This window comes from Theobroma cacao, chromosome 3 (genome assembly GCF_053813885.1).
Source record: "Theobroma cacao isolate CCN51 chromosome 3, ASM5381388v1, whole genome shotgun sequence".
Taxonomy (NCBI): domain Eukaryota; kingdom Viridiplantae; phylum Streptophyta; class Magnoliopsida; order Malvales; family Malvaceae; genus Theobroma; species Theobroma cacao.
The window spans coordinates 45743293-45767744 of NC_142641.1; the positions used below are offsets into that span (position 1 = coordinate 45743293).

General features: G+C 34.5%; 4 protein-coding genes and 2 long non-coding RNA genes across 8 annotated transcripts; 2 read left to right on the forward strand and 4 right to left on the reverse strand.

Annotated features, from left to right (window-relative positions):
- Nucleotides 1-4334: 4334 nt before the first annotated feature.
- On the reverse strand, nucleotides 4335-7628 carry LOC18606762 (uncharacterized). Its single transcript, XM_088804786.1, has 4 exons — nucleotides 7434-7628; nucleotides 5902-6099; nucleotides 5199-5231; nucleotides 4335-5104 (listed from the first exon to the last, which is right to left on the reverse strand). Exons 1-4 carry the CDS (start codon nucleotides 7560-7562, stop codon nucleotides 4925-4927), a joined length of 540 nt encoding a protein of 179 aa, XP_088660912.1. The 5' UTR covers nucleotides 7563-7628; the 3' UTR covers nucleotides 4335-4924.
- LOC148763872 (uncharacterized) lies at nucleotides 4435-4806 on the reverse strand. Its single transcript, XM_088804639.1, has one exon. It carries the CDS (start codon nucleotides 4804-4806, stop codon nucleotides 4435-4437), a length of 372 nt encoding a protein of 123 aa, XP_088660765.1.
- A 1124-nt stretch (nucleotides 7629-8752) lies between the features above and the next one.
- Nucleotides 8753-9496, reverse strand: LOC108661207 (uncharacterized). Its single transcript, XR_001926951.2, has 3 exons — nucleotides 9376-9496; nucleotides 8955-9141; nucleotides 8753-8872 (listed from the first exon to the last, which is right to left on the reverse strand). It is a non-coding gene; the product is annotated as an uncharacterized LOC108661207 (long non-coding RNA).
- Nucleotides 9497-12461: 2965 nt separating this feature from the next.
- LOC148763873 (uncharacterized) lies at nucleotides 12462-15200 on the forward strand. The gene is made up of 2 exons (XR_016025024.1): nucleotides 12462-14636; nucleotides 14772-15200. It is a non-coding gene; the product is annotated as an uncharacterized LOC148763873 (long non-coding RNA).
- A 1291-nt stretch (nucleotides 15201-16491) lies between these two features.
- Nucleotides 16492-21540, forward strand: LOC18606763 (putative trehalase). Of its 3 annotated transcripts, XM_018117205.2 has the most exons (11): nucleotides 16509-17368; nucleotides 17687-17806; nucleotides 18040-18155; nucleotides 18300-18400; nucleotides 18490-18599; nucleotides 18859-18931; nucleotides 19014-19181; nucleotides 19267-19354; nucleotides 20586-20685; nucleotides 20850-21063; nucleotides 21200-21540. In XM_018117205.2, exons 1-11 carry the CDS (start codon nucleotides 16743-16745, stop codon nucleotides 21284-21286), a joined length of 1803 nt encoding a protein of 600 aa, XP_017972694.2. In that variant the 5' UTR covers nucleotides 16509-16742; the 3' UTR covers nucleotides 21287-21540. The 3 variants fall into 3 exon arrangements, with proteins under 3 accessions (XP_088660795.1, XP_088660794.1, XP_017972694.2); XM_088804668.1 differs by lacking the exon at nucleotides 20586-20685 and having other exon boundaries at nucleotides 16504-17368; nucleotides 20891-21063; XM_088804669.1 differs by lacking the exons at nucleotides 20586-20685; nucleotides 20850-21063; nucleotides 21200-21540 and adding an exon at nucleotides 20367-20447 and having other exon boundaries at nucleotides 16492-17368.
- A 432-nt stretch (nucleotides 21541-21972) lies between these two features.
- On the reverse strand, nucleotides 21973-24295 carry LOC18606765 (uncharacterized). The gene is made up of 7 exons (XM_018117217.2): nucleotides 23987-24295; nucleotides 23652-23804; nucleotides 22933-22983; nucleotides 22776-22802; nucleotides 22634-22676; nucleotides 22349-22451; nucleotides 21973-22273 (listed from the first exon to the last, which is right to left on the reverse strand). The coding sequence occupies exons 1-6, from the start codon at nucleotides 24146-24148 to the stop codon at nucleotides 22351-22353; spliced, it is 537 nt and encodes a 178-aa protein (XP_017972706.2). The 5' UTR covers nucleotides 24149-24295; the 3' UTR covers nucleotides 21973-22273; nucleotides 22349-22350.
- Between the last annotated feature and the right edge of the window lie 157 nt (nucleotides 24296-24452).

A 24452-nucleotide genomic window follows, 5' to 3' on the forward strand; every position in this document is an offset into this window, starting at 1 on the left:
AATTTGCATACCTCTTTGAAAGAAGTAAAGTTTGTACCCTGCAATTCAAGAGAAATGAATTAATGCACTTATCCTTAAATTAAAAATGGGTATTGTCAGGCTTAGGAATAGCACAAGTGTTCCTAGTGATTTAGGAAATTACAATTCCTCTTTTCTGAAATGGAGAAATTACAGTTGCTCTTAATGGGATAGATCAACTTAGTTTTTCTCATATAAAGAAACAGAAAATCCCTAGGAGACTTCAAGGCCTAGACCATGGTTCAAAAATCATATTATAATAATGGGCATACATTCAAGAACATTAAAATCATGGTTATTTAATTATACTAAGCTTAACCAAAACTAGATACTAGTTAAAAAATTATCAGTTAAGCTTAGCAGACTAAGAAAATCATATTAATCACAATTATACTGAGTAAAAGTATATCTTTTGAACCACTGACCATGTCATTCAAACTAAATTATGATTGTTTAGCTAAGGAAAAATTCTGATGAAATCATCTTGTTCTAATAAAGGGTCATGAATCAAGTTTTAATAGTAATGGTTAACAAGAAGCCTTTAAAAGCCCTTTAAAAGCCTTTAAAAGCAATCATACTTCACTAAGAAGTGCTAAGCAGCTGTCCGAATTAATAAACATTTGGTATCAAACTTCATCGCCAAAATAAAATTGGTTCTAGGCAGGAGAGATAATTAATTTAAGAACAGCACAATCCAACCCTTAAAACAGAAACGGAAAGAAAGAGTAGAGAGGGAGGGCAGTGTGGGCACCAGTTTCTGAAGAGCTGTCTTCAAAAGTGTTATTTCAGAGTTCCTTTCCTCCAGCTTTGTATACATACTCTGGAGTTCAACTTGCATCTCGTCTAACTTTTTCTTCATTTTAGGATTCTTGGCCGCCAACTCCTCAAACTCCATCTGAATTTCAAAAACAGCAAGCATGGCAAGCAAAGATTAATTAAAAGCTCTAAGTCAGGGAAAAAGGAAATTTTATGGATAGAGATTAATTGCTCTACCTTACGTTTCAGTCGAGACTTTCGGCAACTGGCATTATGTGCGTCCTTTTGAGCTCGAGTTTTTTCAGGTTTGCGACCCGTTTGTTTGTGTTCATTGGTAGCCTCAGTCTCTGCTGCCTCGGCAGCAGTAGAAGAATCCACCATATGTTCGTGGACACCGACCTTCAGCAAAATTTCCTTCCCACCTCCTCTTTGTTTTTCAGATTTACGACGTCGTGGTCGTCGTTTTAAATCTCTGCTTGGCCGGAATTTTGTATTGTTGGGTCTTGACCCTCCAAAACGATAACGATTTCTTGACGGCCAGAATGGAATCAAAACGCAAAATCGGTAATCCTGTAAATGGGTGTCAAGTCAACGCCTATATTTTAGAAAAAATAAATAAATAATAATTAAGAGAGGGGAGATCTGAATATATGACAAACCTTCGAAAATGGTGGAGGGATCACTCCACTAAGTTGAGAGTTGGAGCTGGGGTTGTCAATTGCAAGAACAAAATAAAGAAAAATGTAAGGGAAATTGGAGATAATATGAAGTGATGATAGTATCAACAACACAATAAAGGCTGATTTGTAAGGATTAAAGTGACTAGGGCGCGCGATTAAATGGCGCGATTTGTTTGCCTTGCTCAGCAAGCAATATTGCACTTCTCCCTACAGGATCTTTTTCCAAATTCCTCGCGCTAGTGTGACTGGAAAATACGGTAGCTGTGGCATTTTACCAAGTTCAACTGTGCAACGCCCTTTGCTGTATTAACTTCTTTTAATTGCGCAGCAATCTTGTGGTACTAGTTATTTACCCTTGCATTAATTTAAATTTATCTCGATTTTTATCTTTTATAAAAGTTTCATATCAATGAAGATTTAAATTTATTATAATATTATTTATCACGAGTTCTTATTTTTAATTTAAAAAATATATTTATTAAGTAAAAAAAAATTTATTTATGAACTCAACACCCACATCATCTTTAACATATGCAAAATTTATGACACAAGCATCAAATATTTTATATATTTATGATTTTTTTCAGTCATGTAATGAAAAATGATTAATTTTTATCCATAAGTAAAAAAATATAAGCTTACATTCATGACACATAATAATTATATTAATCTTTATTAAATTATTATAATTATTATGTGTCCATTTTTAATCAAATAGATTTTGTTTTTTACTTTCTTTTTTAGTATTAGTAATTTATTTAAGAGTGGAAATTAAACAAGATAAAAGTTAATATGTACTAGTTTGTTTCAAGACTGATCAAGATTTTGAGATTTTGATTGAGAAACACTATATAGATCTTTCTATCACATTAGAAATGGTTTGAATAAAAGCACTCAAAAAATACAAATGGATTGCTGGATTACAATTGCCATTGCCATGTTAGCTGCAGTTCCTGTTGTAAAAACAAAGCGCGCGATATTTGACGGTGGGCCTCCGCATCAGCAGCCATTTTACAACATCTAAGATTGTCGGTGTTGAAACTCTGATATTTTTATAAGTTTTTGGAATGAAAAATAAAAAATAGAATCGTCCAGAATTACATAGAGCTCGAGCGGAGAAACGGGCGTTATTTGCCGCGACCCGCGCGTGTGGGTGTGCTTTTCCGCGTCGCGCACGCGTGCGCAGCTCCTTTGAATTTCATGTGCCCACGCGACATGCATGCACTTTACCAAAGATTATGCAATGGCTCATGGCTGGGCAACGGCAGGAGGCCTTTCCTTACCGGGCAAGTGCAAAATGATTACTGTTAATTACCGATACATTGACGTACAACACACTATAATTTTTTTTTAGGATTATAAGAGAAAAAAATTAGTGATGGAATCAGCATTTCATATTTAGAGTGATCATAATGTTTATAAAATAATCATAAAATTTAAAAAATTTTATTATTTAAATTTACTAAAATTAATTATTAATTAATTGTTGTAAAACATCTCACTAAACAAAAAATTATTATAAAAATAAAATTATAATTTTTTAAAAAAATAAAAAATATATTATAAAATTTTAAAACTTTATAACTAGACGAGAACCGTTATTACCCATTCCCACTTTCACTAGAAAGAATGATTGTTAGAAGATCATCATTTAATAAGTTATATCTTATAGTTGGTAGCATGATGTACGATCAATTTAGAGAAGGGAAGAATTCCACGGATGACAAAAAATTACAAAATTAAAAGTCCAAAAGCATGACATACCCAGAGAAGGTTTGAGTAAGTTCATTGAACAATCGACTTCTACATGATTGCATTACACAATAAGATATAATTATGTATCAATTTATAACTTTAAAGATAAAATCTTAAACTTTCATTGTTAGGAATTCTCTTCGAAACACTTATTTCACTTTTCGTCTATATAAGAAGGTTGGATATAGTTATGATAAAGCTAATTTTTGTAATCAGATGTAATCCGAATGTATTTCTATTTGTATTTGAATTTGTAACACTTATCGATCTGTATAGTCTTATATTATATATAAATAAAAGTTTAATACTGAAATGAAAGTATGCTTTCCTTTTCAAAAGGAAACTTTTTGCCTCGCTATATGATACTGTTGTTTAATTTTTTTTACTCATCACAAGGACAGTACAATGACAAATAAAGTATTGACTTCACATAAAATTACTTTAAAAATTTTATAAGTATTAAAATTAACATAATTTAATTTTATTCAAACAATTAAAAAATTAATAATTAATTTAACTAAAAATTAACAAAACTGATTAACAAAAATAAAACTCAAAGCATAAATAAAATCTTCATAGGAATCAATAGAAATAAGTCTAGGATTACAATATCTGTCACATTTTATCTAAATTTTACCTCTCTTCCTGAACTTATTTTAATGACTTAAATTACTAAACAAGAGTTCTCAATTATTTATAAAGATCTCTTGACTCGTCTTGTAAAAATATCTATTTTAATAAAAACACTATATCTCTATATGAAATAAAATTAAAACAAACTTATTAAGTTTTGACTCTAATTCTGGCTACACATGACAAATAAATATATCCCTATCTTATATACAAATCAATTGCCTTTTCTGTAGCATTACACTCAATCATCTTTCAACGTGATTTTTTTTTCAAGAATCACACCATTTAGACATCTGGAGTACGAGCAAGATTTTGAATCCTTCAAACACCTTTCTTTTCAAAATTAAGCTTTATTCTTTTGAATCTTACAAAAGCATAAAAATTAATAAATAATAATTAAATTAATATAAAATTAAAATAACTCAATAAAAATAAACTAATTAAAAATAACTAAATTCTAGTTTAAATTTAAGAACTTAACTAACATTTAAGAACAAAATGAGACTCAAATAATTTTATAAAATAGAATTATCAGATACAACGTGGTTAAAGAAAAGGGAGAGAGTAGAATCCAAACCTGGTTGAGAGGATACTAATGCAATAGGCCTACGCTAAGAGACTTGCCCTGAAAATACTCTGCATCACGCAGACACTCCTTCCTCACCTCAGAATTCTGCTCTTCTACTTTCTTAGCGTGCTTCTCCTCCCAGTTAGATAGTTCAATCTGTAATGTTGATATCTTCTCCTCGATGCTTCTGAGCTCTTGATCATTCCTTGCTTTTAAACCAAAATATGCACGGCCAATTTTCTTCAAGTGCTCTATGGCAAAGTCCACTTTGAAATTGATATTGAAAGCACTATTGATTGCATCCCTCCATAACAACATCTTTTTCTGGTCGATACTCTCAAGTTGCAGCTCATTCATCTCTTTGATTGCCGCACACAACAGAATACGGCTAGGCATAGCTGTGCAACTGCTTTGTTTGCTCTCTGCAGCAATCTCTACTTCTTCTCGATCTTCTTATCAATAAGAGCCAGAGAAGGGGGTAAAGTCACCGCCCCACTCTTTTCCACTTCCTCCATCAAGCCACTGAAGTCTGAAAAATCCACTTGGCTCTTGTCTTTGGCATCAAGTTTCCTAGTAAGATCTCATCGGTGTACATTCTACCACCCTGAGAACTCCTTGGACCTTGAGTAATATGCACATTATTTGCTGCATCTTCTTCGCTATGAGTTGGAGATGCTAAAAGAAATGACTCAAGCTGAAAAAATAAATGGGAAAAAAGAATTAAGGATTTCATGATTCTGAAATAAAGAAGATTAACACTTACGCTAGTGCAAACACAAGGATTATACCTCTTCGATACTCGTACACATAAAGTGACTCTCCTGCAAATTCAAGAGAAAATGGATAAACTAGCAAGGTGAATGCAGGCAGAACAAGATTAAGATTAGACATTACAACCTAAAAACGATAGGTGAGGAAAATGCGAAACAAAATCCAGCAAGATGGACCCACAGTCTAGTTATAGTCTTCTTAATATCTGTAAATCCTGAGCTTTCTCTTTATTGTTAATCCTCTTTGGTTTCTTGTACTCCTATTCTTTTCCTAATCCCTCCTATTCCTATATCCTTACATTCAAAAACCCGAAGTTGTTGGCATCCTTAAAGAAAGATATTATCATCGAGGCATATATATGGTCATCCGCAAGCAAAGACTTCTCTTAAGTGAAATACAATACATTACCAATGAACTTAGCTCCGTTTATGTTTCATTACCTTACACACAGCTGCATTGACTCTAAAGTCTATTGTAAAAGGGTGATCAGCATAATTTTTGGAAATGTGTGAACTTTGAATGCTTAATAATAAACTAGAAAATAGTTTTTATACCCCATTTAAAGTACCATGACGTGCTCCACAGCTTTAGGGTGGGGGCTGCTCGTCTTTGCCTTTTTCCCTCATGCCAATTAATAGAAAAAAAATAAAGAAAAAAGAAAAAAAACAAGAGAAGAAAAAAGGAAAGAGTAGACAGAAGGGAGAAAGAGCGAGAGGGCACCTTTTGACGTAAGCTACTTTTGAGTTGCTCTATTTCATTCTCCAGAAGTGGCACCCGGGAGTTCAGGAATTCATTCTCTTTTACTAAAGAGTCATCAGAGTTTCTCAGCATCGTGAAATCTTCCTGCAATTTCCAGAATTGTGTGCTCGGCTGCATCCCCTGGGACTCCGCATTCTGAAGCCTCTTGAGCTCGTCCGTCTTCAGATTATAAACCAAAGATTACAAAAGTGGATAAAAAAAAGTACAAAAACTTGACCCGAAGAGTTATATGAGAATAAAGTAATGAGATTTATATGAGATGGCAAAGCTCTTGGTTCAAGGGATATAGATGGTCATCCGCAACCAAAGACTTTCCTTAACTGAAATATAATATAATTCAAATGAACTTAACCTTCGTTTATGTTACATTACGCTGCTGTGACTCTAAACTAGAGAATAGTTAGTATGCCCATTTAAAGTGGGATTTACGTTTAATGAATTATCAATATATATATATATATATGAATTCAAAAATTTAATAATTAAGAATTTTCAAAAATTGATACTTAACCTTATTTTGAAGAATTTTAAAATTTTTATCTTTGCATATTTACGAGATGACATCATTTGATTCGTTGATAATGAATAAAATTTATCTACTAACAGCTTATCAAATAAAAACTCATGACGTGCTCCACAATATTTTGAGCATTTTTTTTCTTCTTTGCCTCCTTCTCTCCTACCATAAAAAACCCTCAAATAGCAAAAAACTCCTAAATTATCATCATTTTGTCAACTAAGGTCTTTATTTTTATTGTATCTAAAAGACTTTTTAAATTTTAATTTATACCCTTAAAAGCCATTAAATTTTAATTTATATTCAAATAAGTCATTAATCCTAATTGAAAAATAATCACATCAGATCTAACGTCAATTGATATGATTATGTTTACATGGCATATAACTTGGATATCTAAGGTGGCAAAACTTAAATCTAAAATTCGAGAAAATACAACCACGGTCGTCAACTGTCAACCAGCAATGATAGGTGATCATGATGACGGTGATCAAGTTCTAGGTAGATCTTAGAGAGAGAGAGAGAGAGAGAGAAGGGGAGAGGAAAGGAAGGATAAAGAGAGAAAGAGGAAGAGGAAAATGGAAACGCTTATATAGCCTCCTTAAAATTAGGTGGTTTTTTAAGAAATGAAAATAAAAAAAAAAAAAGAGGAAGGAGAAAAATATGATATCAATTATCACGTGATCATATTATTAAATTATGTGAATTAAAAAATATTAATTAACATTAAGTATGACAGGAATTAATTTTTTGTTCATACGAAATATTTATTTGAGTATGGTTAAGGGTTTGTTTGAGTATTAATCGAAATTTGAGGCATCTACAAAACAATATAAGATGAAGAGTTTAGTTGAAAAAATATCATATATAGTTCATAAGTTTTTATTATTTGTCTACAAAAAAAACCCAACAAGAAAATAAGAAAAGAAAAAGGAAATGATAGACATCAGAACGGAGAGAGAGAGCAAGGGAACACCTTTTGATGCAAGTTACTCGTGAGTTCCTCTATTTCATTTTCCAGAAGTGGCACCCTGGACTTCAGCAATTCATTGTCATTTACTAAAGAGTCAGTAGTGTTACGCAGGGTCTTGACATATTCCTCCATTTGCTTGAACTCTGTACACAGCTTCGTCCATTGGGACTCCACATTCTGAAGTCTTTTGAGCTCCCCTATCTTCAAATTAAAAACCAAAGATTACAAAAATGGATCAGAGATGTACCAAAACTTGATCCAGAGAGGACAATGAAAGAGTTAGAATTTGAGATTTGGATTTAAGGGTTAGAGTTTGAATCATGAGAATAAAATAGTGACATTTATGAGACGGGTAAAAACTTTTTCTCTTATTTAGTTAATGCATATTGTCAATCAATCTTTGATTTACTTAATTTTCCAATAATGCCTTTTATGCCATAACAACCACGTGAATTAATGGTAATCCAAACTAATAAATTAATTTTTGGTTTAATGGGCATATATAAGTAAGGTGCTTGGATACTAGTATTACCTAGAGTTTAAATTCAATAACCTAAAATATTACTCACCCTTTTATCATTTTATTATTACCCAAGTTAAGTTGCCTCTTGTTCATCTTTGTATTACTAATTTATTATTACACAAGTAAATCAGCAGCTCGAGGATTAGGACCCATAAGTCACAATTTTCATATTACCATTCCATATTAAACGGAGAATGGATCATGTAAACCTGTTAACTAAAACATAAATAGGTGTCACTAGACCTAGATATTTAATTCCACATTTCACAAACTTAGGCGTTGAGAAGAAAGATTAAAACAGAGCATACTAAAGAAATGACAGTATCAGGTAAATCCCATCATAATTCTCAACTTTTTTTATTTAAGTTCTACTTTGATCCCTACTTTTTGAATTGTTTCATTTGAATCCTTGACCTCTTAAATTGGTTTCATTTTGATCCTTTTATCGAATTATCCCTTTAAAATTCATGGAATTTATCCATGTGAGTATGACAAATCGGCACGTGTCATTTTTTTCTTCTTCTTTCTTCTCTCCTTTCCGACCAGATCTGGCTTGACGAGGGTAGGGCTTGCCAGCCGGCTTGGGCAAAGTCAAGCAGTGGCCTCTTGCCCAGATCGGATGTTTCGGGCTAAAGAAAGTAAGTAAGCGATGGCCCAAAAAAATACTAATAAAGTAAAAAAAAAAAGAAAAAGGCCTCCTGTCTCTAGAGAAAGTGAATGCCTTTTTCGACCAAAAGAAAAAGAGAAAAGTTACAGGGGACGTTACCATTCCATGAAGAGGAGGATTACGTTCAATTAACTGATTTTCCAGATTCAGCCGCATAGACTTGAGCTCTTCGTCTTTTCCTTTCAGCTCCCTGTTATTGTCCTGCATTTGCTTGAATTGGGCTTCCACGCTCTTAAGTCTCTGTAATTCAACCTTCATTTAAACAGAAGGCAACTTACTTAAGCTAATTCATGCCAACCCAAAAAACGAATAGAGAAAAAAAAATTTCTTTTACCTTTTCTTTAGCCCGACGATCTCGATCACGCTTATTTTTCTTTTTCTTTCTTTCATCAGGATCTTCCTCTTTACGTTTTCGACCTTTTGGTTTGGTTTGGTGCAGGGGAACCTGATCAGCCTCCGCCGCTGCTTCATTGGAACTAGAACCGTTCATCTTACGAGTTTTCTTGAACCAGCCGTCGATTCTGAGTTAAACATTTTAGGTTCATTAGTAACAGGAACCATCTACTATACTACTTAGTGGGAGACTTGAAGTGACTCGAGGTCAACCCAAAAATTAGAGAAACAAATTATGGAAATCGCATATATCATGAACAATAATTCAATAATTCAGTAAGAAAAAAAAAATGAGACCATCAAGGAATCAGAATTTGCAAATCTTTCAAAACAATGGGGCAAATATAACATAAAATCAATACCTTCACACACCCTGGAATTTAGACGAGCTCACAAAGAAATGAAGATAAACGATTTTCAGAGATAAATGCTATATTTAGGATAAGATCAGAAAGAAGACGCGAGTCTCCAACATGATTTCAGACGACGCGCGCCATGTATTCCCCTGTTACATTAAATTAATATAAAATAGATTTGGTCTTAAAACGGAAAACGGCGGTTAATTTGGTGCGAGTCTGAAATGAAGTAGCTGGATGTCACGTGTCAAAAACTTCCTCACTCAATCTTTGTCTCTTGATTAAACCAATCGAGCTCTTCATGTATAATTTAGAGTCAATTAATCTCTTAATTGATGTTTTAATTAATCTTTGTCACAAAAGCCTTCACATTAGAAGTATATTGTAAAAATAACAAATGTTATGTTGATTCCATGTTTACGTGGCCTCAACATCACATTATAAAATCAATTATTTTTTGTATATTAAAAATTAATAGTAATTTAATAGTTTATAAATATATCTAAAAATGATAATTTATTGTATTTATCTTTAAAAATGCAAACATAATTTTTGGATTTAAATAATTGAAAAGATTTGAGATTCCGCAAGTGAAACAATATTAATTAGAGTTAGAAGATTTATTTTTGAAGCACACTACGGGCCTTAACTTGGTCGTTTCAACTAAGTCATAAAGATAAGATTGAACTAAAGGAAGTGAAGTTAACAAAGTGGTGCTTGGTTAGATGAGAGAAGATAAACGTAGTGGGCTATTGGATTTATTATTTAAAATTATGTTGAGTCATTAAAAACAACTCACTATAAGCATATTTCATATTGCTATAAAAGAGTCAACCAAGCTGTACACTTTATTGTTTAACGGGCAAAAGAAATAGACACTAAACAAATGATTTGGAGAGCTAATTCTGATATGCCACATAAGGAGTATTTAGATGCAAGAGCAAAGTTTGATTGAAGACTAGATTTGTTAGGTGATGTGTCAACTTAGTTATGTTATCAATTACACGTAAGGTTGAACACTTTTTTTCATGATATTTATTCCATAGGATTTTTCTATGAGAAGGGTTTTGACAAGGCTTGATCTTTTTGTAGTAGGAATAAATGCAAGGATGGGTTAATTTATGTATGGAAAAAAATATTATTAAATAACATGTTTTTGACTCAAAATATTCATGATCATATCATTTGTCACATGAAAATGTCATCTTTTAAATAACATATCAACATGTCATATTTAATTAATGGTAGTTGTTTAACAAGTAGTAATAAGAATTTATTTGATTCAAAATAAAAAAAATAAAAACTTAATTAAACACAATAAAAATACAAAGACTAAATTGACTTTTCTTGTATAGTTTAAGAGTTAATTTGGGTATTATGTGTAAAAAATTTAAAATAAAAATCTCACTTGAGTATATAATTGAATGCATTTGTTTTCTAGTAAAATATTTATTAATATTTTTTCTCTCTCTCTTCATGTTTACTTTTTGAATTTATAAAAGTATAAGAGTTAAATTGACTTTTTTATATAGTTTAAAGACTAAATGAATATTACACTTATAAAATTTAAAATAAAAATCTTTCCAACTTTATAAAAATATAAGAGTTAAATTGGCTTTTTTATATAGTTCAAGGACTTATTGAGCGTTGCACAAAAACTTTAAAATAAAAATCCCACATATGTAAATAATTACATTAAATACATTTATTTTGTAGTAAAATATTTATGCTATAAAAATACAGTATATACTGCGCATTTGGGGAGTCCAACCCCTGTCAGTACCGTGGGAGGGTACTATGATACCACTACACCAGATGCGCGTTACATTAGACACATCAACAGCACGTTTGGTTCGCAGAATAGATAGGAATAGAATAGAATAGTTATTACGTGGGAATAAAATGAGGTGAGAATAGAATAGAATAAGTATTATGTAGTTTGGTATGATGAATGGAATAGAGTAGGAATAATTATTATGACTTATTATAGTGTTTGGTTGGTAACAATAGCTTTGGAATAAGAAATGAATAGAAAATAAAAAGACAAAAATACCCTTTTATTATATATAATTATTATTTTATTTTATTTTTTAAATATTAATAATTTATAATTAATTAAAATATTAATAATTTAAATATTAATATTTTAATATAATTTAATTACTTATATTTTTAATTAATAATATTTATGTATAAATTAATATTATTTTGATTAAAATATTAATAATTTTTATTTTTATTTTTATTTATACTCATTAAAAATTAAATATATTAATAATTTAATAAATAAAACATTAATAATTTAAAATATTAATATTTAATATTTTAATCATATTAATATTAATAATGTTTCAATTATATATAAAATATTAATATTTTAAATTTTACAAATAATTTATTCTTTTTTATTCTATTTTTGCCTTTTTTTTTTCATGGGCCGGTCGCCGGAAAGGCAACCGGTGTAACAAAACGTCGATCTGGAGCACCATCTGGCCGGATCTGGCCACTATGGCGCCAGATCGGCGCTTCCCCACGGCTGGATCTGGCCGTGGAGTGCTAGATCCAACCGTGGGATCTGGTCGGGAAGCACCAGATCCGGTGCTTCTCGCGACGAGATCTGGCCGTTGAGTGCTAGATCTGACTGGATCTCGGTTCAATATTATCGAAAAGGACTAGATCGAAGTTTTTCGATCATATTCGGTTGCTGCCGTCGCCGTCGCCGTCGTTGCCGTCGCCGTCGCCGGTGTTGAGTTCCAGTTAGAGAGAGAATGAGAGAGGGAGAAGAGAGAGAAAGAAAAGGGAAAATGAGAGAAAAAAAGTATTTATAGGTATAGGGTTGTAATATTTTTAGGTTATAAGGGCTATTTTGGTCATTATATATTTGAAAGCTATTCCATGAGCCATGGAATAGCTATTACTGGGGAGGGGGAAGGGAATAGCTATTACTGACTTTTAATTTATTTGACAGAATTTTTATTCTTGCGGAATTGCTATTCCGTATTTCAATTTGGTACCAAACGAAGGAATAGGAAATGATCGGGAATAGAGGAGGAATAGCATAGCTATTCCCCGTACCAAACGTGCCACAATTGTTTTATGAAACACGTGTCTTCGGTTCCGTAATCATCGTACTTAATCACCGACAAAGAAACAGATCAATGTCCTACTCCTCCCTAATTCTTACATCAGGGCTCAAAGCCCTCTCTCCAATCCTCCTCAAATCTTCCTCATCGAATCAATTTTCACTGTGGAAAATCAAATCGATTTCAGAGCAAGAATGGATAACAGCGGCAACCACTCCCCGAGCTTGATCTCTCGCGAGAAGCTGGAAGATGTAGCAAGCTGGGTCAGTGCCACCGTGGTCTCCGCCTTCTTCTCATCTCTTGAGCTCTGCTCCTGCGTTAACCTCGCCACCATCGACCCCGATGATGACGACAATCCCGAAGAGGCCAAAGACCGCCCGCTGACCTACTCCTCAAGATCGTCTCCCTCTCGCTAAAAGTTCGGTAACTTGCCCCGACACGTATTTTCTGTTTCTCTTGATTTAGGGGTTTTCTTTATAGCAAAAAAGAAAATTTTAAATGTGGTGAATTCGCTGATTCTTGCGATTGAATTCGAATTTTTATGTAATAAAGGTTGATTGCGTCTTTTTCTTTTTGGATATTCAATGTTCTAATGTTGTTGATTATTTTGTTTTCTCAAAAGTCAAAGCCCTAAATCGAGAAAATGGGTCTTGATTTTCTTGTATATGATTTTAGGTTTGGTAATGACTCTACCAGATTTTGTATCAATTAAAGGTATTACTGATTTGGAATTCTTTTTTTTAAAAGAACTTTTGGATTATTGAATTTAAAATTTGTGAATGGTATGCGATAACTTAATGTTATCAGGGATGAGGATTAGTTTCTCAAGTGCTTCAAAAATCATTCCGAAAGGTTTAGTGCATTTGCTAGTTTGAAAGTTTACCTTTTCTTTTTAGGCTGTTTCATTAGGATATGGTGGCAGTAACTGCCAGAATCGCTTGCCAGTGATTTATAGTATGCTGCTCTGGGATTGAGCTCATTGTTGGTTTGGCCTTTTTTGGGGGAACTCATTGCTTGACTCTGGAGCTGTAGGCTTCAGCTGTTGTGCTTTGGTAGTAATCAGTAGAGATCTATTTAGGGCCCTTATAAACATATGGATTCAGTGCTTGTATTTGCATAGCAATAAATCTTAACTTTCAACTTCATGCTTCTCAAACACAGTAAAATGTCCTCAACGGCACTGGTCTCTCCTTCTTTTCTCTCCATTTGCTTTTCACTATTAAGAAAGGAAAATGAAAAATGAAAATCAAGGCAATTTCTAACTAGGCAAAGATAAAGCAATAAGTCCTGCCTATCTTCAAAGGGAACAGTATTTCCCTGTAAATTAGGTGTCTAGTGGCCGGAAAAGATTGTTTGTCTTTGAGTTCATTTCAAATCCTGTCATGGTTGACAAGGGAGTTTAATATTCCACTTCTTGTGCTTGCATGTCCATGTATGACAAAAAAATGCAGTAAACTGACCTGTTGTCAGCCTCAGGAACTTTGTAGGTACAGCAGAACCGTTATAGAGTTACCATACTTCATGCATGTACCAATTTGTTAATGATCTCAACCTAATCTGTTGTCATTATATTTGCTGTTAGGTCTTAATTCCTCAGTCATCTTCTTGATGCACATATTTGTACTCTGAAATTGATATTTACTCAAGAAATATGTATGTTGGTATCACAATGGATGAGTCTTACTCTCTTCTTCAGACTGTCCAATCTTATATTCACTTTCTAAGTAAAACATGCCTAACAAGTCATGATTAGATAGATGCAGGTAAGCATGCTCATCATAAAGAAGCCTTCATTTTTCTGAGTAAGAAAATGTAGAATATGGAAAGAGAAAGACTGTATTTTCCATTGCCTTCTTTAGCATTTCTAGCAAGTGAACCTCTCTATAGCCCATGGTTTCTAGATTTTTACAAGTAGTGCCACAATTTTGTTGCAATCTAATGCCTAAAGTAACATCTAGCATGAATATTGTACTTTACCGATGATTTTTGTCTCCATGATCCCTCCAACAAAGCAGCATGTACACACAATGGCGAATTATGTACAACCTTGCTCTCTTTCCCTTCAAAATCTTACTCTTTGGCACCTGAACAGTGGCTTGCTTTTGTGGAGACATTTCCATCGACTTTATTCTGGTTTTGCCGTTGCTGCAACACCTTATGCCGTGTTATCTGATTATATAATAAGTATCCTCCTTTAGTTATCTCTTTCTACAGCAGTTACTAGAGTTCATTTCAGTTTCCTTTGAAATCAGTAAATAATTGGTGAAAACAGGAGCAGCTAAGACCTCAAGACTTGACTCTGCTTTTGCATTGAACCAGGGAGCTGGTTTTTGGCACTTACGCAGTTGACTATTGGTTTGTCATCCGCACTTCCAGGTTACGTGTCCGTTGATCGAACCCGGATAGTGCACTTTTTCCTGGAATTATTGCCAAAAGGACAAATAGAGCACATAACGTTCTAGACAATTAAATAGTTTGAAAACAGGATTACTTTCTCTTCTCCTCTTTATTCGAACAATAGATTTATATAGGTACTGGTACATTCTAAGCTCGGCTGGTGTTTGTCTTTCTGGGCTATGATTGCTTTTTCAATGGTATTAAATTTTAAATGTGAATGGCCTCTTCTTGGTCATAAATTACTGTATATATAACAGAATGCAATGCCCAAAATTTGCAGAAACTCTGCCTTTTCCTTCATCCCTATCATTTCCATTATATATAATAATAAAGTGGGGAATGGATATTCTTCCTTTTCTAGAGTCTTCTGACATATGGATCGAGTAAATGCATATTTTTTTTGTCTAAAGTCTAGGACTCTATTCATTGCACAATATGTCAGGCTGTCCTCATCAACACAAACTCGATAAGAATTTTGGGCCTACAGCACACTTGTGGATGCTTTTGTACCCCCCGGCAGTTGCACGGAAAGCTGTTGAAGAGCCCAACCCCACCGGAGGGAAGTACAAAGAAAAGACCAAGCCCCAATCTTAAACCCTAACCGGGGAAAAGTGTGGCTTTAACGGAGAGGCAACTTTTAACCTAACCTCGTCTCCATGAAATGTGGTGGTCTGTCTAGAGTGGTAGGCAGGGTTTCTTCTAGCTTTTGTTGTTTGATGAGAATATGATTCTCTAATACAAGGGCCCCGGTGATGAGGAGTATGATAATGCTGCAGCAAAGTCGTTCCAATTTCTGAAAGCTCCATCAACTGGAGCTTTATCTGTGGAACTAAACGCATTCTGAGAAGCATCCATCTCTCTCTCCGTTTTTTTAGTTTTTTTTTTTTTTTTTGGCGTTTGGTTAGAAGAAACTACGAATTCGAGTAGTGTTGTTGAAACGTTCGGCCTCTTTTTGGACTAAAATGGCGATTCAAAAATCTAAAATCTGCTACGATTTTGCCATGTTCTATAGGACGGGTTCTGGTGTTTATTGTAATTTGCTACTTTTTTCTGTACAAACTCTAATTTTGAAAACAGCAATTAAAGTATTTTGATAGCGTATAAAAAACTTGATTAAATTTCCTTTTAAGCGATTCCTAGATCAAAGTTCCCCTTTCTCATTAATTGATGCATCTGTACCTATAAAGTTGAAAATTGATTAGTTTTTTTAAGTATCAAAAATACTTTTTGTATCAAAACTTGAAATTCCAAATTAAAAATTATTATATATCGAGAATAGGTTGATAGTTTCGAGTAACAAAAAAGATATTTTAATTTTAATATTGAACACTTCATTCAAGGACAAGCACATATATTGCCATGTGAAACGGTGAGTTTTGAGTTTCCATTTTTTTAATTACAAACTGCATTTCATGCAAGTGTAAACACAAAAATGTTGAAAATAGATGTGACATGTCACGTTTAGATTCGATTGAATTTAATAAAAACTTAAAAATTTGTAAATTTTTTTTAAAAATTTGAAAAAATTGTTGGTATTACGCTACTTATATTCCCGCACTTCGCCTTTGCTTTTGATTTCTCCGCTGCCATGTCCTCAGTTCCAAATAGAAAGAATTGTTCACTACTGATATGCTTTACTAGTCTCCAATCACATTCCCCCACTTGGCTGGCCTCGATCTCCATCAGTTTCAGTCAATCTCAAACACTTCCAACCCAATGCTCACATACTCATAGCCGTTGACTATCGTCCTTAACGACAAGCTTAGCCAACCACAAGTTCTCATTGCCAACGTTTTGCAGAAAAAAAAAAACCGTTCTTTTGTCTTGTTTTTCTTCGCTTACATTCAACGTCAATAATCATGTCTCGTTCAATCGATTACAATTCTGGCCATCATGGCTTCCTTTCAGTCTCAGACCAACTGTGAAAAACTGTTTCCTTTTCTTGTTTCTGTTTTCTTTCTTTTGCTGTCATTGACTCCCATGTCTGCCGTAAATTCAGTTTCAGCTCCTTTGTCATGTAGTAAAGATTCTGGGCCTGTAGTTCCCACAATCCCGTTACTTGGTTTCCTTCAACGCGTCCAGGAAACTGCTTTGAAAACTTACGGGAAATCAAGTTTTGATCCTAAAGACTATGTGGATTTATCGTTAAAGTTTAATCTTTCAACCACTGTGGAGGCATTCGATAAACTTCCCAAGACTGCAAATGGATCATTGTCTGTTAAGGATTTGGATGCTTTTATAGGAGAGTACTTTAAAGGTGCAGGGGAGGATCTTGTCTATGCTGACCCATTGGATTTTGTACCTGAGCCTCATGGCTTTTTGCCCAAGGTGGAGAACCCAGAGGTAAGGGCTTGGGCATTGGAGGTTCATGCTTTGTGGAAGAATTTGAGTAGGAAAGTTTCGAACTCGGTTCATCAACATCCTGAATTGCATACTATGCTTCCTTTGCCAGGGCCTGTCGTGATTCCTGGTTCACGATTCAGGGAGGTTTATTATTGGGATTCTTACTGGGTTATCAGGTTAGCTTTTGATTTCCTTACGTTTCAGCTTGATCATAATGTTTCTGTTGCATTAATGTTATGAAGGTTCAATAGTTTACTTTTTAGATCATTTGAGAAAGGAATATGATTCATTTCACTAATTGAGCTTGAAGCATCGATTTGGGCTAATGGTAAGGTGCTGATCAAGAAAGCAAGCACTGCTGGTCTAATTGTCTTTGGGACAATTGCTTCTTTGTGGCTTCACAGATGTCGGAATTATTAAAGAAAAAATGATGTCTTAGTTTAATAGTTCTTACAGTTATCCTATTAGCGATTGATGTTAATATGCTTGTGTAGGGGCCTGCTGGCAAGTAAAATGTATGAGACTGCAAAAGCAATCGTGACTAATCTCATTTCCTTGCTAGAGACATATGGTCATGTTCTTAATGGTGCAAGAGCCTATTATACCAACCGAAGGTAATGCTTTCATTTAGTTTCTTAGCATTGTTTTTGGGAACTTATACCTGTAGTAAAAAATGTATACATTTTCTTCTAACTCTGCAATTCTGCTTTTGAGAAGTTTTATAGAACTCAAATTGGTAAATTACCTAGTACTTTTACAACTATTTACCTAGTATTCAAATGGGTAAAATACCTACCATCTTAACTGCTCATACAACTATTTACAAGCTTTGAGGTACATTTTGCAGCCAGCCTCCCCTCCTGAGTGCAATGGTTTATGAAATATACAATCGGACTGGTGATGTGGAATTGGTGAGGAAGTCTCTCCCACCACTGCTTAAAGAATATCAATTTTGGAACTCAGGTAAGCTGAGTACTCTTTACTTGAACGTCAATATATAGATTGTTCCAACTTTTTCTCAACAGAAGAGTTCTGCTTTAACTTCCTCCTTTACTTCAATCTCTCTTAACTTGAGTTTTCTTACTTTTACCTTCTATGATGTTGAAGAAATACATAAGGTGATTATCCGTGATGCTGAGCAGGGGAATCACTGTTTAAATCGGTATTATGCAATGTGGAACAAACCCAGGCCTGAATCGTCAACCATGGTGTGTTCTTCTCTCCAACTTGCTTACCTTGCTAATGTTTCCATGTTGCACGTTGGAAGAATTTTCATTTAACTTGCTCTATCTGCCAGGATAAAAAATTTGCTTCAAAGTTATCGAATGATTCTGAGAAACAGCAATTTTACCGAGAGTTGGCTTCAACTGCTGAATCTGGATGGGATTTCAGCACAAGATGGATGAGGTAATACCGTGCATGGCTTACTGCACAGTCTAAATACTTGATGATGGCATGTTTAATAACATGGTTAGTTAGAACAACACTGGGGAATTTTCTATATATCCACCCCAATGCCTTTCCAACATTGTGGAGTTTGTACAATCATGCTCATCTGGTTGTGCCTCTTATAACTAGGTTTAGCTAGGGCAGTCTGTTATATTTGATATTTGAGATTTTACTAATCAAATAAACGAAATCTTATGGTCAATTCTCTTTGTTACAGGAATCCTTCTGAATTTACAACTTTGGCCACAACAAAAATTTTACCTGTTGATTTAAATATATTCATACTAAGGGTATGTTAGAACTTCTCTTAAGAAGTACTGAGATCAGTACTCCATGTACTTAATGACAAAAGCTGTTAATTTCTTGATCTAGATGGAACTTGACATTGCCTTCTTCGCAAAAGTTGTCGGAGAGAATACTGTTGCAGAGGATTTCCTCAGAGCTTCTCAGACAAGACAGAAAGCATTCAACTCTGTTTTTTGGAATGAAAAGATGGGACAATGGCTGGATTATTGGCTCAATAATAATGCTGCATGCGAGGTTGTATCCAAGTGCCATAGTTTGTAAGGTGATACTAAAGAGTTATAACATTCTTTAAAATTTTGTCATTTTGATGCTCTATCAGGAATCTCAGACTTGGGAAGCTCAGAACCAGAATCAAAATGTGTTTGCTTCAAACTTTGTTCCCTTGTGGATTGATTTGTTCAACTCAGGTTTGTAACTCTTGAAGCCTGACTGGCTATTTTGAGATTTGGTGCAAAAAATGTTTGTTTGTAGAGGGGTTTTTTCTGAGGAGAGAGGAAATATTGCAAACAAGTAAAAGGATGTGCTAGAGGAGTCGGAGAGGAAGCTAAGAGCTGTTCTTGAAATATTGAGTGTTGTAGCAGGCAAAAGAGAACAAATAAATGGAAGAGTAATGATTGCGAATACGTAAAGAATAGGCAAATGGTAGAGTAATCGTATTGTCAAAGTAGTAGAGTAAGATTGAGAATAGATACAGAATAGGCGAGTGGTAGAGTGAAGTTGAGAAGTGAAGGTTGGAGAGAATATTTAGGGAGAGAAGATCTGCGTGAAAATATATTGTACTAGTTTTGGAAGTCTCTTCTCAAATTGTGAAAGCTATATTGTCAGAGTCAGAAGAAAGAGTTACTCAAGAATAGGTTTTAATGCATATAATAATTAACTGTTAGTGAAACCTATTATTGCATTTAATGAGTAAAAGTTCCATATCTGAGCCACCTAGTCAAATTCTCTAGAACATTCAAAGAACCCATGAACTCGGTCATTTGTTCTGAGTTACTTTTACTGCTATCTGATTGAAATAGTGTTCCACTTATTCTCCTTCTTTTCTGTATTGCTTTATGTTGTTCTATGCTTAAAGAAATAATAAGTTAATAGCCAAAATCAACTATTTACGATACTGAAGTAAATGACTGGCTATTCAAGCCTAGCTTGATCATGTTTTGTTGGAGTCTATGCTTGGAGTTCTATGTCTCAAACTTGAAAGCTACAGCCCTGATTAATTAAGAATAGTCCTTCCAAACTCAAAGAACTTGTAGTTGATTTAGATATAGGTCTGTGGTAAAAAATGGTATATCATGTCCAGGTTTAGAGACCGTAAGCCATTAAAACTTCATAATGAAAGATTAGCAATTTTTTACTATGCTGCCCTTGTCCCTGTTGTTTTTATAAATCATTAATAGAAACTCACTGTTTCCAAACTAGCTCAATGTGGCTCTTGGGCAAGAAACATTGGAAGCAATGAGTGGTAAGTGTAGTAAAAGCAACATGAAGGATCAAAGTTATTATTATAAATTTATTTTGTAACATATATCTTATATGTTGACTTTTTTATAATTCACTTAGTAAAAGCTGTAAAGAAATTACCTTTTCCTTTATAAATGGAAGAAAGCTTAGAATCTTTTGATATGTCCATATGTGAAGATACTCCTCTGGTTGAAAAGGTCACGAGAAGTCTTCAAAGTTCAGGCCTGCTATGTGCTGCTGGAATTGCAACCTCTTTGACAAATTCAGGAAATCAATGGTTAGTAAATGTCTTACTCAACTTGACAGACATTACCCTTTTTTTCCTTTAAATGATAGATAGTCATTCAGCGAATCAGTCTATTGATCACTGCATGAGTTGTGCATTTCCTTTTTCTTTATAGCATTAATGTTATGAAGGGAAAATAAAACTTGCGCACACAGGGACTTCCCAAATGGTTGGGCTCCACTTCAACACATGATAGTTGAAGGTTTGTCAAGATCTGGATCAACAGAAGCAAGATCAATTGCAAAAGACATTGCTGAGAGGTGGATCAGAACCAACTATGTTGCCTACAAGAAGACAGGCGCAATGCATGAGAAATATGATGTGGAAAAGTGTGGTGAATACGGTGGTGGTGGTGAATACATACCCCAGGTAATACTACATAGTTAATCTTTGAACATAATGAATGAAATTATGACATTGCACAGACAAAATTTCTACACGAAGAAATGGCGTACCGGTTCTTTTTCTTGCTTTTCAAGTATGTTTTTGGTATGCTGTGATGCAGACCGGTTTCGGTTGGTCCAATGGAGTAGTGTTGGCATTCTTGGAGGAGTTTGGATGGCCTGAAGACCAAAAGATGGACTGCAACTGAGCTACGAATTGGGTTCATGCACATGAATAATAACAGATTTCTTTCATGGTTTCAAAAGTATGCTATAAAGAATCAGGATTCTCTTTGGCCATTGTTGTGATTTTATAATGTACTGGAATAAATATCAGATCAAGCCTCTTTATTTGCAGTGGATGTGTGTCATCCTGCTCATTTGGTTATTGAGGACTTGAATTGGGATTTCTCTGTTCAAGCTTGAAAGCCAGTAGCTGAAGAAAGCATTTGATGGACTTTTATTGACCATCTTTTGCACTACAGCCCCTGCTTAACCCAGGATGACCCCTTCGACGCTTCTTTCGCTGTAACCAGTCTTCCTGGCTCGTTAAGGAAATTAACATAAATATTCAAAGATTAAAGATGCAAGAATGAGATGGATAAGCAAATTTTGGATCAATTGGGTCAGTCGAGCCAATAGAGAGGCCCAAACTGGCGTCCTAATCCGATGAAGAAACACTCGTACTGTAGTTTTGTTGGGCTTCATATCATTGCTTTTTGGTCTAATCTTTCTAAAGTCTAATCTAAGCCTCCGTCACTTAGAGCTCCAAGCCCTGCCGCCCCTGGTGCTGCCAGTTGCCTTGGTAGAATTTTCTGGAACCTCTTTCCTTTTCAATTGGTTCAATTTGTTTTTATTCCCTCGAGGGTATTTCCAAGGTTGTCAAACGTGAAAATTTGAAAAAAAAAAAAAATTTCTGTTTCAGCTTATATCATTACACCTGTTTTAGCTAATACACTTGAACGGCTCATGAACAATCGTTTAGTTAACACTGATAACATCAAAACGACACAAACATTTACATTTTACTACTAACCAACACAGCTACAATTTAACAAAGTCCTTTACCACTTCTGTCAGCCCGGGCTTCCAGCACTTTTCAACATACCCCTCGATTGAACACTTGCTGAACTCCTAACCTCCTTCTCATAAGCTCGAATTTATCTCGTCAAGCCTTTGGTAAAGATGTCTGCAAGCTGCATATCAGTAGGGCAGTAAGCCAATTGAATTTCACCTTCTTTGACAGATTCTCTAAGGGCATGATACTTTACCCTTATGTGTTTTGTCCTGCCATGTTTTGTCCTGACAAACTCTCTATGTCAAGATCCATGAGATCGTCAGCAGCAGAGGCAGTCATGCTGGTGTTGTTCGTGCCTGCAAACAGTTAAAGTCCATTTAATAGAATACCAAGCAATTTGACAAAGGGGTGGGGTGGAGATGAGTCCATTTGCTGATAAAATCAGCCATAGAAGGTAGTAAAATTATCTGTCCCAGTGGTTCCTGATCCTACTAATTAATTCATTAGCATCCTGTAAAAGAGCTTCAGAATTGAATACCTGAACCTTGACCATAGGTCTGCGACAGAATCCAAGTTTGCGCCTGCAATAAAGAGAAATGAGTTCAATACTCCACGGAAGATCGTACAACATGTTCATAGGTAAGCATGGGACTTTATTTCATCAATGAAATTCCACACACCTCGTCAAAAGAAGTAAAGTTTCTCCCCTGCAATTCAAGAGAAATGAATTAATGAGCAGTAAAACTGGAAAAAGGTAAAGATTTTTTAGTTTAAACTCATATATGCACTTATCCTTAAATTAAACATTATTAGTTTAACAATGATAGATTTCCGTACGTCGACGTTCCATTCACGGGGAATTTGCTTCATCCGTTCCACATCTGCCGCCTGGAAAACACAAATAAATTAAAAATGGATATTGCTGCATCGTCAGACTTAGGAATAGCACAACTCTCCCTATTGATTTTTGTCATAAAAAGAAACACAAAATCCCTTGCAGACTTCAAGGCCTAGACCATGGTTCAAAAATCATATTATAATAATGGGCATATATTCAACATTATTACAATCATGGTTATTATATACTAAGCCAAACCAAAACTAGCTAGTAGTTCAAAAATTATCAATTAAGCTTAGCAGACTTTTACTTAAAGAGTAAAAGTATATTTCTTTTGAACTGCTAGTTTATTATGTAACTTATTTGAACCACTGACCATGTGATTCAAACTAAATTATGATTGTTTAGCTAAGTACAATTCTGATTAAATAATAGTGTTCTAAGAAAGTCAGTTTAAAAGCCTTTTAAGCTTAGTTGATGAAGATTGGTTGTAAATATTAAAGCAAGTCAGTTTTAATGAAAAGTGCTAACCGGCTATATTCCAATTAATAGAGGCGAGCCCCTTCTAAAATGGTTGTTAAACAACATTTGGTATCAATCGTCATCGTCAAAATAAGATTGGTTTTAGGAAGGAGAAATGCTTGATTTACTAATTGCATAATCCAACCCATAAAAAATAACAGATAGTCAAGGACAAGAGAAACGGCAGTGTTGGTACCAATATCTGAAGAGCTCCCCGTAGTTCATGTATTTCATTTCTCATACGTGTTGCTTCATCTCCCATCATCTGGTTTCCAGCTTGCATCTGCGGGAACATTGGCCCCGTTTCGTTGAGCTCGACCTCCATATTTTCAAGTTCCTCAAACATCATCTTTATTTATAAAACAGGAAGCATTGGAAGCAAAGATTAGTTACAGACAGAAGTCACGGATAAACAAAATTTGATGGATAGAGATTAATTGCTCTACTTTAATTTTCCAACGGGCATTAATTATAAACCATTAGTCTCTAATTGAACGTATAATTATATAAATATATATATATATAATATACCTCTTCGTTTGCCCGGGATCTTTCGCCCACCACCTGTTTCGCCCTTCTCTTAGCTGGAGCTTCGTTTGCTCTTTTTTTAAAATAAGTTATTTTTGCTATGCTACCCGTTTGTTTGCGATTGTTGGTCTTCGCTGATTTAGCAGCACCAGAAGAAGCCACCATTTTTCGTAGACACCGACCTTCAACAATCACTATATATATCCTTCTCACCTTCTCTTTGATCTCAGATTTACGGAGTTGTCGTCCTTCTTATGGTTGTCGAATAATGGAGATTTTCAGGAAAAGACAGATGAACAAGTACAAAGAAAGAAGAAGATAGAATGGGGTGAGAGGTGAGAGAAAATATTGTTAGTCACCAAAACGACATCAAACTCACACGTTTGATTAAGACATAAAACCCTCGTATATATGCACGGTTAAGGGAGGTGAGAGAGAAAATGGACAGCCAACAAGAAAAGGCCACCTG

Excerpts from the sequence above, each read along its gene's own strand:
- LOC18606762 (XM_088804786.1), bottom strand. The coding sequence starts at position 7,562 with ATGGAGGAATATGTCAAGACCCTGCGTAACACTACTGACTCTTTAGTA. Across the intron at positions 6,100-7,433 it reads CGAGTAACTTGCATCAAAAG|ACGGACGAGCTCAAGAGGCT; the intron begins GTGTTCCCTTGC and ends TATAATCTGAAG. Across the intron at positions 5,232-5,901 it reads AAAGTAGCTTACGTCAAAAG|GAGAGTCACTTTATGTGTAC; the intron begins GTGCCCTCTCGC and ends TTGAATTTGCAG.
- LOC18606763 (XM_018117205.2), top strand. The coding sequence starts at position 16,743 with ATGGCTTCCTTTCAGTCTCAGACCAACTGTGAAAAACTGTTTCCTTTT. Across the intron at positions 17,369-17,686 it reads GATTCTTACTGGGTTATCAG|GGGCCTGCTGGCAAGTAAAA; the intron begins GTTAGCTTTTGA and ends ATGCTTGTGTAG. Across the intron at positions 21,064-21,199 it reads GTGGTGAATACATACCCCAG|ACCGGTTTCGGTTGGTCCAA; the intron begins GTAATACTACAT and ends GCTGTGATGCAG.
- LOC18606765 (XM_018117217.2), bottom strand. The coding sequence starts at position 24,148 with ATGGTGGCTTCTTCTGGTGCTGCTAAATCAGCGAAGACCAACAATCGC. Across the intron at positions 22,984-23,651 it reads GGGGAGCTCTTCAGATATTG|GCGGCAGATGTGGAACGGAT; the intron begins GTACCAACACTG and ends TGTGTTTTCCAG. Across the intron at positions 22,452-22,633 it reads GACCTATGGTCAAGGTTCAG|GCACGAACAACACCAGCATG; the intron begins GTATTCAATTCT and ends AACTGTTTGCAG.
- LOC148763872 (XM_088804639.1), bottom strand. The coding sequence starts at position 4,806 with ATGCCTAGCCGTATTCTGTTGTGTGCGGCAATCAAAGAGATGAATGAG.